Below are 16,107 nucleotides of genomic sequence, written 5' to 3' on the forward strand. Positions count from 1 at the left end.
TAAGTCATTTATAAAAATGACAAATAGCAATGGTCCCAAAACAGATCCTTGTGGTAACTGGACTCCAGGCTGAATATTTTCCATCAACCACCACTCGCTGCCTTCTTTCAGAAAGCCAGTTTCTAATCCAAACTGCTAAATCACCCTCAATTCCATGCCTCTGAATTTTCTCCAACAGCCTACCATGTGGAACCTTATCAAAGGCTTTACTGAAGTCCACGTATACCATGTCAACTGCCCTACCCTCATCTACATGCTTGGTCACCTTATCAAAAAACTCAATCAAGTTTGTGAGACACGACCTGCCCTTGACGAAACCATTTTGACTATCTGAAATCAACATGTTGCTTGCTAGAGGATTATAAATCTTATCTCTTATAATCCTTTTCAAAACCTTTCCTACAATAGAAGCAAGCCTCACTGGTCTATAATTACCTGGGTCATCCCTACTGCCCTTCTTGAACAAGGGTAATGATGAGCATTTATAATCGTGATAATTCTCATGGACATCAATACTGATATGAGTAGTCAATTCCATATTGTATTAATTAAATTTAAATCCAGTTACAGCAATGGTGGGATTGAACCCAGAACATTAGCCTTGGCCTCTTGACTGACATTGACAATACCATAATATATCATCTCCCTTTGACATGGGTTGAATGAACAGGAGATGGGCTTAACGGAAGAAAGTGAATGCCTTATTTTTATTATTATTATTGAGTGTGTTTACTTGACTGTTTAGGAAAGATCCAATTTTAGCAATTCTAATCACCAAAACATCCTGGAGCAATATTCCCACAACCTTGATTTCAAAATTAAAACAAAATTAACATTGAAGCTATTGAATAACTCAACCATGTACGTACATTTGCATTTGACTTCAATAGCAGCCAATTTCTGACTGTACCCATAACTCTTCTGAGTATGAAAGAATCTTCTCTTACCTTGGAAGTATTCTGTCAGGAAGTCTATATGCAGGAATAGATACAGGCAATTTTTGCATTTGTCTGGCGTACTCAAAAAGACCCAACAAATTATGAGAGTACAGTTGGGAAGCTTTTCCTAAAATAAAAGTAAAAGAAAAATACTGTTCAAGCATAGTATAGACTTAAAAAAATCAAATATCATCCACTCATTTCCTCAGATAACTAGACATAACATGATAAGGAATTCTTAGTTTATGTATTTATTTTTGAATTAATTTCATTTACTCACTGACCCTGGTGATTTTCAACGATTATGTGGAGGAGTAGGTTGATTTTTCATCTTGGTCATTTGGAAGTACAGTTAGATGCAACTGTTCAAAATGCAAGAGTGTTTCCAAAATAGTATAAAGGTAGGGATGTCAGGTCTTTGATGCAGTACAATGAAAATGCAAAGGTACAAGCTCAAATCAGAACGATGTGAGACTTTGAGGGGGGTTTGGAAAGGAACTTAGAGGTGATAGATTCCCATGTAGATTCTTGCTAGCAGAGATGCAGAGGATATGATGCCAAGAAAGCCAGGTGTGATCTTAAATTGATCGCGCATAAATATAAAAGTTATCATAAGATACATCACTGTGTAGATGCACGCAAAGTGACCCGGCAGGGGCATGCAAGTCAGTAATGTCCCTGAGCTCCAAACAAAGTCCTTAAGGAGCTGAAGTGATCTGAGAGTTGGTCACATCCCACTCAAAAGAATTGGAATAGTAAACCTAATGTGATTATTTTACATGACTTCTATAATTGGTACACAAAGAAAACTGCCATTGAAATATTCAGGCTGGATTAAACTAAAATGTTCCTGAAATGAAAAGCCAGAAACAAATTCCCCACCCCTTACAGTCTCCTAATTATGAACATTTTAAAAACCTATTCCAGCCTGTCAAGATATTTGCACTTCAATTCTGGCCACTCGCTGATTCAGATTTTAGTTGCTCTATCTTTTGTGGCAGTGCAATCAGTGATGGTCTGGAAGGTAGTCATCTACTCTCTTTGCCATTCCACTTATTTACAATATTTAGTGTAGGAAAATTTCCATCCTGATCTGGTTTGGCCAACATATGACTCCAGACCAACAACAATGTTGGCCTTACCTGCCCTTTGAAAAAGCTAGCAAGCAACCCAGCTGTATCAACCATTAGAAAGTCTCAAAACAACAATGAAACCCAATAGACTGGCATCAATTAAGGCACTGGAAATGACAACAGCAAACACAGCCCGATTGAACCTGCAAAGTCCCTACTAATTGGGGATTACATTGGGAGAACTGTCTAACAAACTAGTCAAGTAACAGCCTGGCTTATGGAATCATGATTATGATGTAGTTGTGTATAATGTATGTCCTGTTCTACCAACATGACAGATCCAGCACGGTGGTGTACAGTTGGTAGGGATACATCCTGGAAGCCCTCAACGTTGATTCCAAACACCATTAAGTGTCATGGCCTCAGGTCAAACTTGGGGAAGAAAACCTCTTGCTGATTATCACTCACTGTCCAACTTCAGTTTACAAATCTGTACACCTCCACATTGAATGTCACTTGGACGCAGGATGGAGGACGCACTCTGGGCAGGGACTTCAATGTCCACCACCAGCAAGAGTGGTTCAGCAGCAGCACCACTACTGATCAAGAGTCCATTAGCTCAGTTAGCTGGATGTCTGACTTGCAATGCAGAATGACGCCAACAAAATGGGTTCAATTCCTACACTGAGGTCCCAACTGAGGTTATCACTTCTTGACATTTCCCCTTGCCTGAGGTGTGATGACTCTCATATTAGGAGAAAGTGAGGACTGCAGATCCTGAAGAAGGGCTTATGCCCGAAACGTTGATTCTCCTGCTCCTTGGATGCTGCCTGACCTGCTGCGCTTTTCCAGCAACACATTTTTCAGCTCTGACTCTCATGTTAAACCATCATCAGTAGTTTCTCTCTAGTGACAGAGCAGACCAGATAATGGTGGCTTTACCTTACAGACTGAACTAGTAAAGTACTAAATGAGATAGCTGCTTGACTGAAACTGTGGCAAGTGATGAGAGAGAGCAAGCTACGGGAAAAATAAAAATTTGACCTCATCCTCACCAATCTGTCTGCTACGGAAACATCTGTCCATGACAGTATTGATCAGTGTGGCCACTGCAAAGCTCTTGTAGATGCAATGTCCCACATTCATATTGAGAATACCTTCCATTGTGCTGTGGCACAATCACAATGCTAAATGGAACAGACTTTGAATTGGTCTCGCAAATAAGGACTGGGCATTAGCCCAATCTATAACCTCATGACCTGGAATATCCCCACTCTAAATCATCATCAAGCCTAGGGATCAACACTGGATCATAGAAGAGTGCAGGAGGGCATGCCAGCTAGTTTTAGGCAAACCCAAAAATGAGGTATCAACCTGAAGCCATAAAACAGGACCACTTGCATGCTGAACAGCAAGTGACAGACAGAGCGAAGAAGAAATCCTACAACCATCAGATCAGATCTACGCTTTGCAGTTTTGTTACATCCAGTCATGAATGGTGGTGGACAATTAAACAACTCACTGGAGGAGGCTGCTCCACATATATCCCCACCCCCAATGATGGGGGAGCTCAGCATATTAGTGCAAAAGATTTGGAACAATCTTCAGCCTGAAGTGTCAAGTGGATGATCTATCTTGGCCTCTTCCAAAGGTCCCCAACATCACAGACGCCATCCTTCAGCCAATTCGATTCACACCATGACATCAAGAAATTATTAGGAGACACTGCACACTGCAAAAGATGTGGGCCCTGACAACATTCTGGCAATATTACTAAAGACTTGTACTCCAGAACTTGCCACACCCTTAACCAAGATGTTCTAGTACAGCTCAAGCACTGGCAAATACCAGACAATGTAGAAAATTGTCCAGATACGTCCTATACACAGAGAACAGGACAAATTTAACTTAGCCAATTACTGTCTCATTAGTCTACTCTCAATCATTAGTGTGGAAAGTGTCAACAGTGGTAAAAGGTAGTACCTGCTCAGCAATAATCTGCTCACTTTGGGTTCCAGTTTACATTCTATAAGGGTCACCTGGTTCCTGACCTCATTACAGGCTTAATTCAAATGTGGACAAAAAAGACGAATCCCAGAGGTGGTCAGAGTTAGAGCTCTTAAAATCAAGTCTGCATTTGTGGCATCAAGAAGCACTAACAAATCTTAAATCAAGGGGAGTCATGAGAATAGGGTTCAGTAACTGTCAGAGGTCAGTTAGCTCAGTCCCAGAGCATCGCTGCACCTATCTTGTCACCTTTATTGGTCTATGCAAAAATACACCAAGGTCCCTTTACTCCTGAATCCCCTTTAGAATTGCACTCATTATTTTGTCTTGTCTTTCAATGCTCTTCCTACCCATGTGCATCACCTTACACTTCTCTGCATTGAAACTAACTTGCCACCGACGTGCCCACGCTATTAACTGGTTTATGTCCTTTTGGAAGTCCACACTGTCCTCACAATTTTTTCCAAGTTTCACATCATCTGAAAATTTTGAAACTGCCACTGCACATCCAGGTCATTAATATATATCAGGAAAAGCAAAGATACCAATACTAATTCCTGGGTAGTAAACTATAAACCTTCCTCCAGCCCAAAAGATATCCATTGACCATGACTCTGTTTCCTAACACTCAGCCAATTTTATGTCCGTGTTGCTACTGTCCCTTTTATACCATGATCTACAAATTTCGTCACACGTCTGTTGTGCTTCATCATATCAAATGCCTACTGGAAATCCACGCGTACCAGATCAACATAGCCCTCATCAAGCCCTTCTGTTACCTCTTCAAAACACTCAGCAAATTAAATAAACATGATTTTCTCTTTAGAAATCTAAGCTAGCTCTGCCTCAGCAATCCACCTTTTCCCATGAGATTAATGATTCTCTCTTGAATAATTGCTTCCAGAAGCTTCCCCATCAAAGCTAAATTGATTAGTCTGCTATTGTCGGGCGATTCTTTACAACATTTTTAAAGTAAGGCCATAATATTCACAATCTCCAAGCTTCGGGCACCTCCCCCAAGTCCAAGGATGCATGAAAATTTATAGTCAGTTTCCCTGCAACTTTCACTCTCATTTCCTTCAAAATCCTTGTATGCATCTCATCCAGTCCTGGTGCCTTGTTAACTTTAAGTGCCAGCCTATCCAATCATAGAATATCATATAATCATAGAATCCCTACAGCGTGGAAACTGAGCCTATGGCACAACAAGTCCACAAGTCCAAAGAGTAACCTACCAAGTACCAATCCCCTACTACTCTACATTTACCCCAGACGAATGCACCTAACCTACATGTCCCTGAACACAATGGGCAATTTAGCATGGCCAATTCACCTAATCTGCATATCTTTAGGATGTGGGAGGACACCAGAGCACCTAGAGGAAACCCATGCAGACAGAGGGAGAATGTGCAAACTCACACAGACGGTTGTCTGAAGCGGAAATCAAACCTTGGTTCCGGGCACTGTGAGGCAACAGTACTAAACACTGAGCCACCATGCTGCCCCTAAAGCTTCTTCCTTATGAATACTGAACCACTCTAGTGACAGAGTTTCCTGCTCATGGCCTTAGCAGCATCTCTCTCTTTGGTGAAGATAAACGCAATGTATTAAATTAATACCTCAGTCATGCTCCTGCTGAATGTGTAAATCAATTTATCGTCCTTGAATCGGCCCAACATATCGGCCCCATCCCCTTTAACCACTTTCTCACTATTTATATGTCTACAGAAAACTTTGGGACACTGAAAAATGTTAGGTGCTAAACTTTTCTCATAATTCCTTTTTGTTTCTCATTTCCTTTTTCATCTCCACACTAAACCTTCAATATTTCTCTTGGTTCTCAAGTGTATTTTCTATCTTGCATTTCTGTCATAAGCATAACTTTTCTTTCTAATATTAATTTCCACCTCCTTTTTTTGTTAAGGGGGTGTTTATGGGGATGTTGCAAGTATTTGGAACAGCATCATTAAGTTGCGATAGATTCAACTGGGTTTTCAGATAAATTATGTTACCCTATATTCTGTTCTCTTCTGTTAGTGTATAAATAAATTCTTGTTTGTTTAAAATCGAGTGGTTGGGCAAGCTGCATCACTCCTGGAATATCCACTATCCACCTACTTAAAACAATTAGAAAAGTTAGGGTCTGGGTTACCTTCTTGAAATGTTTTGAAGTGGTCTTTCCTTGTCCGTAACAGCACATTCCAGGCACTTACAATCCACCGTGCAAAAAAGCTGCCTCTTACATTTCCTTTGCCCTGACCTTCCTTCACCTTAAATCTATGTCCCCAAGTAACTGACATTTCTACACTGGGAAGACGACTCTGACCATCCCTTCTACCCATGCCTCTATGGTTTTGTAAACTTCTATTAGGTTTCCCATCATCCTCTGACATTCAAGTGAAACAAACCAATTTGTCCAATCTTTCCTTACAGCTAATACACTCCAAACTAGGCAACATCCTGATAAACCGTTTCAGTACCCGCTCCGAAGCCTCCACATTCTTCTGGTAGTATGGTGACCAGACCAAATATGGTTAGCTGAAGTTGCATAACCGTTGCAACATACTTTGCCAACTTTTATACTCTACAGCCCAACCAATGAAGGCAAGCATGCCATATGCCTTTGTACCACCTTGTCCACTTGTGTTGCTACTTTCAGTAAACTTCTACGTTTAGATTCCTCTGCATGTTGATGCTACTAAGGATTCAGCCATTTACTGTATCTATATCTTGACTTTACCTGTATCATCAGCTCTTGGAAGACAGTCCATTGTTCAGCTACTGTTGTTTCCGCCAACTTCTTGTTCCAGTCATTCCCACACAGCAATGTACTTGCCCAACTGAAGTCAGTTCTCTACCAACTGATTTTTCTTACCCTGGACTGTTACATGTCATTCTCTACCACCATTCTGAACCTTATGATACAATGATTGCTCTCTCCTGAATGTTCGATAACTGGCACTTGAGCCACTAGACTCATCTCATTTCCAAGGGCCTAGTCCAACAATGTATTCTTTCTTCTTGTTGGAAATATATTGCTGTCAGAAACTTTCCTGCAGACAATCCAAGAACACTTGCCCCTCACTATTCCATAAACTAAAAATACAGGGTGTATGTTTGGGCAATTGAAGTCCCCTATTATAACTACTCTATAATGTTTGTATTTCTCTGTAATTCCTCTACAGATTTGACCCTCTACATTCCTTCCATTAATTGGCAGTCTATAGACTATACCTAACAATGTCATTGTTAGTTCGAGCCAAATTGATTCTGTGCTTGAGCACTCTAAGACATTCTCTTTCTCCAGCATTGCAATGTCCTCCTTAACAAATACTGCTATCCCTCCTTCACTGCCTGCTTTTCTATGAATTCTGAATATCTTGCACCCAGAAATATTTAAGACTCAGTCGTGTCCTTCATTGAGCCAGGACTCTGATCTCCAAAATATCAAAATTCCATATGGAAATCTATACCTGTAACACCTCAATCTTATTTATTATCCTGCATGTATGTGAATACATGGTAAATAGTACAGTAAATAAGATTTAAAACTCAATTTGATTTTCCTTACTTTGATTTCACCTGACTAGCTAATGACCATGCAACTGCTAGTTGTGTCTCTAAGTATTTTATGAACCCTGGTCTTCTCCTCTACAATTCTCCCTTGGTTCCAACACCCCTGCCAAACTATTTTAAAGTTTTTAAAAATGTGTTGCTGGAAAAGCGCAGCAGGTCAGGCAGCATCAAAGGAACAGGAGAATCGACGTTTCGGGCATAAGCCCTTCTTCAGGAATGAGGAAGAAGGGCTTAAGAAGGGCTTATTCCCGAAACGTCGATCCTCCTGTTCCTTTGATGCTGCCTGACCTGCTGCGCTTTTCCAGCAACACATTTTTAAGCTCTGATCTCCAGCATCTGCAGTCCTCACTTTCTCCTATTTTAAAGTTTTCCCAACAGCATGAGCTACATGCCCTACAAGGAACAAAGTCCCATCTCTGTTCAGGTGCAACACATTTGGTTTGTACAGATGCCATCTTTTCTAGAGCCAATCTTAGCATCCCAGGAATCTAGAACCCTCCCTCGTGCATCATCTTTCCATCTTCGCATTCATCTGCCTTATGCTCCTATTTCTGTACTCACTTGCTTATTGCAGAGAGTAATCTGGAGATTAATAAAATGATTTTTTTTGATGAAGTAACAGAGATGGTTGTTGAAGGCAATGCAACGGATTTGTTGAAATGCATTTTCAGATGTGTTGGACAAAACTCCAAATGAAGCATTAGTTAACAAAAAGATGTTGCTCATGGAATAGGAAGGAGAATATCAGCTTGGACAAAAAAATTACACAAGAACAGAAAACAGCACATCATGGTAAATGGTCTTTTTCTAGATCAGTATCAGTAGATTGATAGATAATGCTTCTCAAAAGTCAGTGCCAGGACCATTACTACTTTCAATAATATGTACATGTAAAATAACTAGATCTATATATATTTAAAATATCAATTGCTGATAATATCAAACGTAGAAATGCTGCCAGTGAGGATGAGATTAATTGCAACGGTACATAAATGGGTTGGCAGAATGGGAAGATTAAGTGCAGACAGAATTTAATACAGAGGAACCTCTATTATCCAAACGTCAATTACACAGAACAGTAAAGCTGAAGGAGACGTCATACATAATTCATCATGTAATTATGAATTGTGTGCAGGGACAGAGAGACTTGGGGACTCATGTATATAGATCTCTTAAGGTGGTGGGATATATAGAATAATTAGCAAAGCTTATGGGGACCTTAGATTTCATGTATGAAAGTACCAAACAAATATGTTGAACCTTCATAAATCTCTGTTTAGGACACAAACAGTGTATTACATCATGTTCTGATCATTACACTTGAGAAAGAATATGAATGTGCTTGAGATACTGCAGGAAAAAATTAAAAAACAGTTCCAGGAATTTTACCTACAAGATTAGGTTGGAGTAGCTGGGTAATGCTACTTTGAAGAAGGCAGTTGATAGGCAATTTGATAGAGGTGTACAAGATTATAACAGATAAGATAGGCTAGATAATGGAAAGTTGTTCCCACTTACTGTTGGTATAAGGACCACGGGCACAGATTTAATATTCTGAATAAGAGATACAGTGAAGAGGAGGAAGACTTTCTTTCTAGGCACTGAGTTGTGATGACTTTGAATTCATGGCTACAAAGGTGGTTTAAGCCAAAATGATCAAATTATTTGAAAAGGAAATTGAAAAGGCACTTTGGAAAATTAACTTGCAAGGCTATAGGGATAGAAGGGAGGAATGGGACTAAAAGGGTTACTCTACATCGAGACAGCCAGCATGGGCTCAATGGGCCAAATGACCTCCTCCTGGTCCCATAACAACTATAACATACTCTTGCTTTAAGAGCTAATCTTGTAAAATACTACACAAGTTGTAAAAAGCTCTATACATGTTGCAAAGAAACATTTCTGTCTCTCATATGAAAGAACTGTTGAAGTGGTTTACATGATTTCAGATATCAAGAAGTTGTACAAAACTTACCAGATATTGAAAGCAATGCATTGTTCATTACATACAGCCATGTACACCTCCTTTGGACTAGCTAAAATAAAAACAAACACAGTGAGCAGTTTAAAGCTTAAACTGAAAAGATATACTCCTCCCCTCAGAAAGTCAAGCTAATTTGTTTGATCTATTTGAATACACAACTAACTTTCAAGTAGGATTCTAGGAAGTACATCAGCAAGATACTTTTCACTGATCTAAGGAGGAATTAAATGTTAAGCATTGCTTAGAATAAAAGAAACTAAAAAAATGAAGTTTACCTGCTCCATTGATGTTTCATGTAATTCATTAAGGTTTAAAGTGTAAATGCCTTCTTCAGCACCAAATATAAGGTACTGATCTAAAGAAAGTAAATAACTAAATTAGAATGCAAAAGGACAAAAATGTCTAATTTTTTAGTTCCAGAAATAACAATTACCTCTAGTGTCTGGATTAATCCATGATGTTGCACAGTGAATTTTCAGAGGGCAACCATTGAAAACCTTAGAGAAACAAGCACCCATCTGGGAAAAAAAAATGATTTGAAATTATTTAAAATAGCACTGCATTGGTTACTTTACATGATAGGATTGCAAAATAAAAAAACACACCAGCAGACATTCTCTTTTCAATGACAGCAGGGCTGTTTAATCTATATAGAAGGGCTATTTTACTGAATCTGTTCCTCTTTTTACTTACAAAGATCAAACATTTCACAACGATATACCACCATAAATAACGCACAACTTTCTTAAATAGCAATCACACTACTGTAATAATTGTAAGATCAAACAATGATAGGAAATGTGAAATAGGAAATTTTAAAACTACAGCCACGGCAAAAGTCTTTTGCAGTTAGTGTAGTTTAATTCTCATCCACCATGCTCGGACCATGCGTTACAGCATGTTACTGGTTAAATGGTCACTTCTGTATTTGGACTCCTACAACACCTACTTCCAGCTTTTACCTTTTTTGGCTGCAAATTTATTTGATAGTGTGGTATTACCACCTAAAAAAATCAGAACAGAATAATATGAACTACATTCCCATTTAAAACTTGCTGCTTACTTCACATCAAATTTTATATTTTCGTTAGAAATGATACATTTTGATGATTTTTCATTACTATCAAAATCTGCAGATTCTGGACCAGTACCGTGTGTTTCGCAATTTGCTATTATATGAACTTTCAGCAAAGCAGTGTTGAAGGGTTTCTCATTTACAGTCGTCCTTCAGGTCTTTTTACATTTACTCAGGTTCTCCAAGAATAATCCTGTTCCTTCTTCAGCCATAATCCAACCTTTTTGCATTCAATTAAATTCCATGGATCACAACTAGTCCAAACAACTTCCAGTCCCCTCAAAACAAAATAACAAATCACATCTAAAATCTCCCTCAGGAAGGAAATCCAACTCATAATTAATCAAATTTTTGACGGACAAATTTTTTCACGCCTCTCAAAGCTAATAAACAATTATCAGCTCCTCAATGGACACAATCACTGTTTATTTCTATCTTATCAATGTCCTTTATTTTCTCAAACGTCCAACTGAAATCCGCATCCTTTCATTTCCATTGTTTATATTCAAAACCTTGAGCTGTTCTCTCATGTCAAAAACAGTCTTAATCTTCAACTGCTTTCACGTCCCTTTGAAGACCACTCTGCATTTTAACATTTTGCTTGGAGTCCTAGCCCTAGGATATAAGATAAAGACTAATATCTAATTGAAACTTCACAACTCTAGCTGTTGTTGACCTTACATTTTGTTCTCTGTTTAATTGTATTATTATGGTGATCAATTCTCTGAACAGCTTGAGTTCTTCTAAAATGGAATTAGATGAGCAAAGTCACACACTTCCTCTGTTGAATCTTCACTTTCATAATCATTCTTTCCCAGGTCCTCAAACTGCTTCTAATGCAATTATGTCATTTTTAAAATGAGACCAAATCTATAAACTGTACTCCAGATATTGTCTGACCAAACCCTCGTACAGTTACAGTAAGACTTTCCCGTGACAATCTATTCCCTCTGCAATATTTAATTTCCATTCATTATCATTGCTATACCATGTGATGCAATCAAACTTTTTTATATTCATTTGTACTGTTAAGGCACCCATCAAAAATACAGAGGAACCTCGATTATTTAAATATCGGATTATTCAAAGGAGATCTCAAGACCCCCATAGAAACATTACATCAAAGATGCAATTCCAACATTGATAGTGTCTTGTTTATAGTGATTAAAAGTGAACTCGGTTTACTGAAATGCTGCCGAGAACAGTCCTGGACATCGATGGGAGCCCAGGCACCATCTCCAAATGACTGACCTCCTTCCCCCTCTCTCTCCCCCGCAACACTTTCCCTGGAGTTCTACACAGGCGTGTACCCTAAACCCCCTTCCTCAAATAATCTCTCCAACATTGTCCTGTATAGGGCAGAGGTGGAACTTGTCAAAAAAGTTGCAGTAAAAAGGTGTGTGTGTGCGTGTGCATGAGAGAGAGAGAGAGAGAGAGAGAGAGAGAGAGAGAGAGAGAGCGAGAGAGAGACCCTCCCCTAAAAGGCAGCAGCAGTCTTGTCGTTGGTATCCAGTCCCGCTGCCTTGGAGAGGGGGTGGAGGCAGGCAGGGCAGATAGAGCTGGGGGACAGTGTCAGATGGAGTCTCGCGCACGGTGTGCTGCTGCCTTGTCTCCTGAGCGGGGAGCGGACTTAACAGGAAACTCAGAGCCCCAGAGGAAAGGCTCTGAATCAATTAACCGAATAATCAATTATCCGAACGAAATGGTGGCCGCCCATCTTGATTGGATAATCGAGGTTCTTCTGTAGTCCATAAAATTTCTGGTGACGAGCTGATCCATCGGTTGCAAAATTCGACTGTTCAAAAGGCTGCCTTTAATCCTACCAAGGATGTAATGACAGTAGAACTTATCACAAGGTTTCCTATAATGTTGCCTCTAAACTGCACTATCACAGGAGAAAGTGAGGACTGCAGATGCTGGAGATTAGAGCTGAAAATGTGTTTCTGGAAAAGCGCAGCAGGTCAGGCAGCATCCAAGGAGCAGGAGAATCGACGCTTCGGGCATGAGCCCTTCTTCAAGACCTGAAGAAGGGCTCATGCCCGAAACGTCGATTCTCCTGCTCCTTGGATGCTGCCTGACCTGCTGCGCTTTTCCAGCAACTCATTTTCTGCACTATCACAGGGTCTACATAAGCCACTGACATGTGAACGCATTGCCTTCTCGTTCCAGAAATTACCATGTCTCAAGGTCTGTTCAGCGGCACACAAAAAAAAGGGAACGTAGGTTTCTCATAGGTCACTCAATAGTTCAAGAGTTATTGAACAGTAAGTTCAACAGAGGTAGTTGCAGGAGTGGATTTCTATCTTGGGCAACTGGTTAATGAAGTGCTTAGGAGCAGCAAAAAGATATTCCCTCCCTAAACAATGCTGCTGTAGAAGGATCCAAGTAGTCAGGACTCAGAGGAAGCCTTGAGAATAAGCAGATGCATCTCAGTGTTTGGTTTAGGGCTCAGGAAAATTTCTGGGAGCTATCAGAGAATGGACGAGGCCCTTTTCAAATGAATAATTCAGTAACACAGAACTGGGGAAAGAAGCCCCAAGCAATATTTGCTTGATGGAACTGAGTAAGATAAGAGCTTAAGAAATGCAAGGTAGCACTGGCTTTTTACAAAATAAAACTGATGTTGAACTGCAAGTAGGTGCTGGAATGCAGTTTCAATAGTCTACAGAATTGTAGTTCCTAGAAGAGGGTGAAGTACTAGAATATGAGCAGTCATTCAGGTAATCTGTGATGGAGTAGTATTTTGGATTAGTGGTGCTGGAAGAGCACAGCAGTTCAGGCAGCATCCGAGGAGCAGTAAAATCGACGTTTCGGGCAAAAGCCCTTCATCAGGAATAAAGGCAGAGAGCCTGAAGCGTGGAGAGATAAGCTAAAGGAGGGTGGTGGTGGGGAGAAAGTAGCATAGAGTACAATAGGTCAGGGAGGAGGGTGGAGTGGATAGGTGGAAGAGAAGATAGGCAGGTAGGACAAGTCATGGGAACAGTGCTGAGCTGGAAGTTTGGAACTAGGATGAGGTGGGGGAAGGGGAAATGAGGAAACTTTTGAAGTCCACATTGATGCCCTGGGGTTGAAGTGTTCTGAGGCGGAAGATGAGGCGTTCTTCCTCCAGGTGTCTGGTGATGAGGGAGCGGCGGTGAAGGAGGCCCAGGACCTCCATGTCCTCGGCAGAGTGGTAGGGGGAGTTGAAATGTTGGGGCCACAGGGCGGTGTGGTTGATTGGTACGGGTGTCCCAGAGATGTTCCCTAAAGCGCTCTGCTAGTCCAGTCTCCCCAACGTAGAGCAGACCACATCGGGAGCAACGGATACAACAAATGATATTAGTCGATGTGCAGGTAAAACTTTGATGGATGTGGAAGGCTCCTTTAGGGCCTTGGATGGAGGTGAGGGAGGAGGTGTAGGGCGCAGGTTTTGCAGTTCCTGCGGTGGCAGGGGAAGGTGCCAGGATGGGAGGGTGGGTTGTAGGGGGGGCGTGGACCTGACCAGGTAGTCACGGAGGGAATGGTCTTTGCGGAAGGCGGAAAGGGGTGGGGAGGGAAATATATCCCTGGTGGTGGGGTCTGTTTGGAGGTGGCGGAAATGTCGGCGGATGATTTGGTTTATGCGAAGGTTGGTAGGGTGGAAGGTGAGCACCAGGGGAGTTCTGTCCTTGTTGCGGTTGGAGGGGGTGGGTCTGAGGGCGGAGGTGCGGGATATGGACGAGATGCATTGGAGGGCATCTTTAACCCCGTGGGAAGGGAAATTGCGGTCTCTAAAGAAGGAGGCCATCTGGTGTGTTCTATGCTGGAACTGCTCCTCCTGGGAGCAGATACGGCGGAGGCGGAGGAATTGGGAATACGGGATGGCATGTTTGCAAGAGGTAGGGTGGGAAGAGGTGTAAGCCAGGTAGCTGTGGGAGTCGGTGGGGTTGTACAAAATGTCAGTCTCAAGTCGGTCGCCACTGATGGAGATGGAGAGGTCCAGGAAGGGGAGGGAGGTGTCAGAGATGGTCCAGGCAAATTTAAGGTCAGGGTGGAATGTGTTAGTGAAGTTGATGAATTGCTCAACCTCCCCGCGGGAGCACGAGGTGGCGCCAATGCAGTCAACAATGTAGCGGAGGAAGAGGTGGGGAATGGTCCTGGTGTAATTAAGGAAGATCGACTGTTTTTACCAAGACCATCTTCAGGGTCAACTCTGGTGCTAATTGTCAACTTATGGTCTCCAACCTTTTAAGCCTGCTGTAACATTGTCTTAGGAAAAACAAATTCAATCTGACCCTTTCAATTCTACATTGCAATCTGTTGGATGTTGTTAGAAATTATGTTTGTAAATTGGAACAGGGTAAGGGATAGTTATGATGCATGTTGTGTTTGAACAAACAATGAGCCTTTCTTCAGCTGTTTTGAAAAGACTCACAGTGACAAATCCATACACAGCAAGACTGGGACTGACAGACCTACAGCTTAGGGTCAGTGGTAGGAATTGTAGAGTATCTACTCAAAAGCTAGAATTGAACAATATATGGAAACAAAATAAAAATGAAAAGCAGTCAACACAGATTCTAAAAAAAAAGGTTGTGCTTGGTCAGCCTTAATGACTTCTTTGAGGAAGTAACGAAGAAGATAAAAGGTAATTCAGTCACTACCAAAACTGAGAAGCAATACCTATCAGAAAAGGGTGAATGGACTGGACTCTTGTCTCTGAAAAGACCAAGGGGTGACATGATAGATGTCTTCAAGCTTTTGGTAAGATTTGAAACTTCCTATCTATGGTATTCAGATGAATAGCACAGACACATTGACGAGAACATGAGTTAAATAGATGGAAAATAATGAGCAGAGGGGCCATCCAGCGAGATATTTGTGCAGAGCATAAACACCAATTAGTTGATTGGCCTGTATATTCTGTGATAGTCTGAATAAAATATAGTTTAGGAATGGTGCTGCCAATTGATATGAACATACTTAAAACATTATTAAAAAGATTTCGGTAACACTATTAATCATTTTGTGTTCATTACCTGCAAAATGTTTTCTCAGAATAGTGAAATGCTCTTGATGAACATGAATTTCATCGACCCCTGGCTAACTCCAACAGAAAAATGTGTGTATTCGCAGTTGAAAGTAAAGAATAGTTCTCAGAATAAGGTTGAAGATAAATGGAATGTGTAATTACAATCTATTAAGCAATCAGTGAAAAATAATTGCAAATGCATTTCTGATTCAAGATCACGTGCTGGTACATTAACAAATTGTACTGAACATTCTAATGCAATGGCAAAATGAGATATAGATTGATTGATATCTGTAAACACCAAAAATATAATAGAATATAATCGAGTCTTTGCTAGCACTTAGATTGTTGATTAAGCAGAGGTGAAATCAATTTAATTTCAATTGAGTCTACTCATGGTGGAATATTACTTTCACATAACCTAGAACCTCGAACAGTGCATTGTTCATTGTGAATTTAAGATA

At 40.6% G+C, this 16,107-nt stretch overlaps 1 protein-coding gene across 15 annotated transcripts in view; it reads right to left on the reverse strand.

Moving 5' to 3' along the window:
• Positions 1-16,107, reverse strand: part of LOC122552997 (mitogen-activated protein kinase kinase kinase kinase 3) — a 297,362-nt gene that overhangs the window by 30,615 nt on the left and 250,640 nt on the right. For all 15 annotated transcript variants that reach the window (XM_043696362.1, XM_043696366.1, XM_043696357.1 and 12 more), the window contains 4 exons: positions 10,012-10,096; positions 9,854-9,933; positions 9,570-9,630; positions 948-1,065 (listed from right to left, as the gene is read on the reverse strand). In XM_043696362.1, coding sequence (XP_043552297.1) covers positions 948-1,065; positions 9,570-9,630; positions 9,854-9,933; positions 10,012-10,096 — 344 coding nt within the window. The remainder of the gene's footprint in view (positions 1-947; positions 1,066-9,569; positions 9,631-9,853; positions 9,934-10,011; positions 10,097-16,107) is intronic.

Source organism: Chiloscyllium plagiosum, chromosome 9 (genome assembly GCF_004010195.1).
Source record: "Chiloscyllium plagiosum isolate BGI_BamShark_2017 chromosome 9, ASM401019v2, whole genome shotgun sequence".
Lineage (NCBI taxonomy): Eukaryota > Metazoa > Chordata > Chondrichthyes > Orectolobiformes > Hemiscylliidae > Chiloscyllium > Chiloscyllium plagiosum.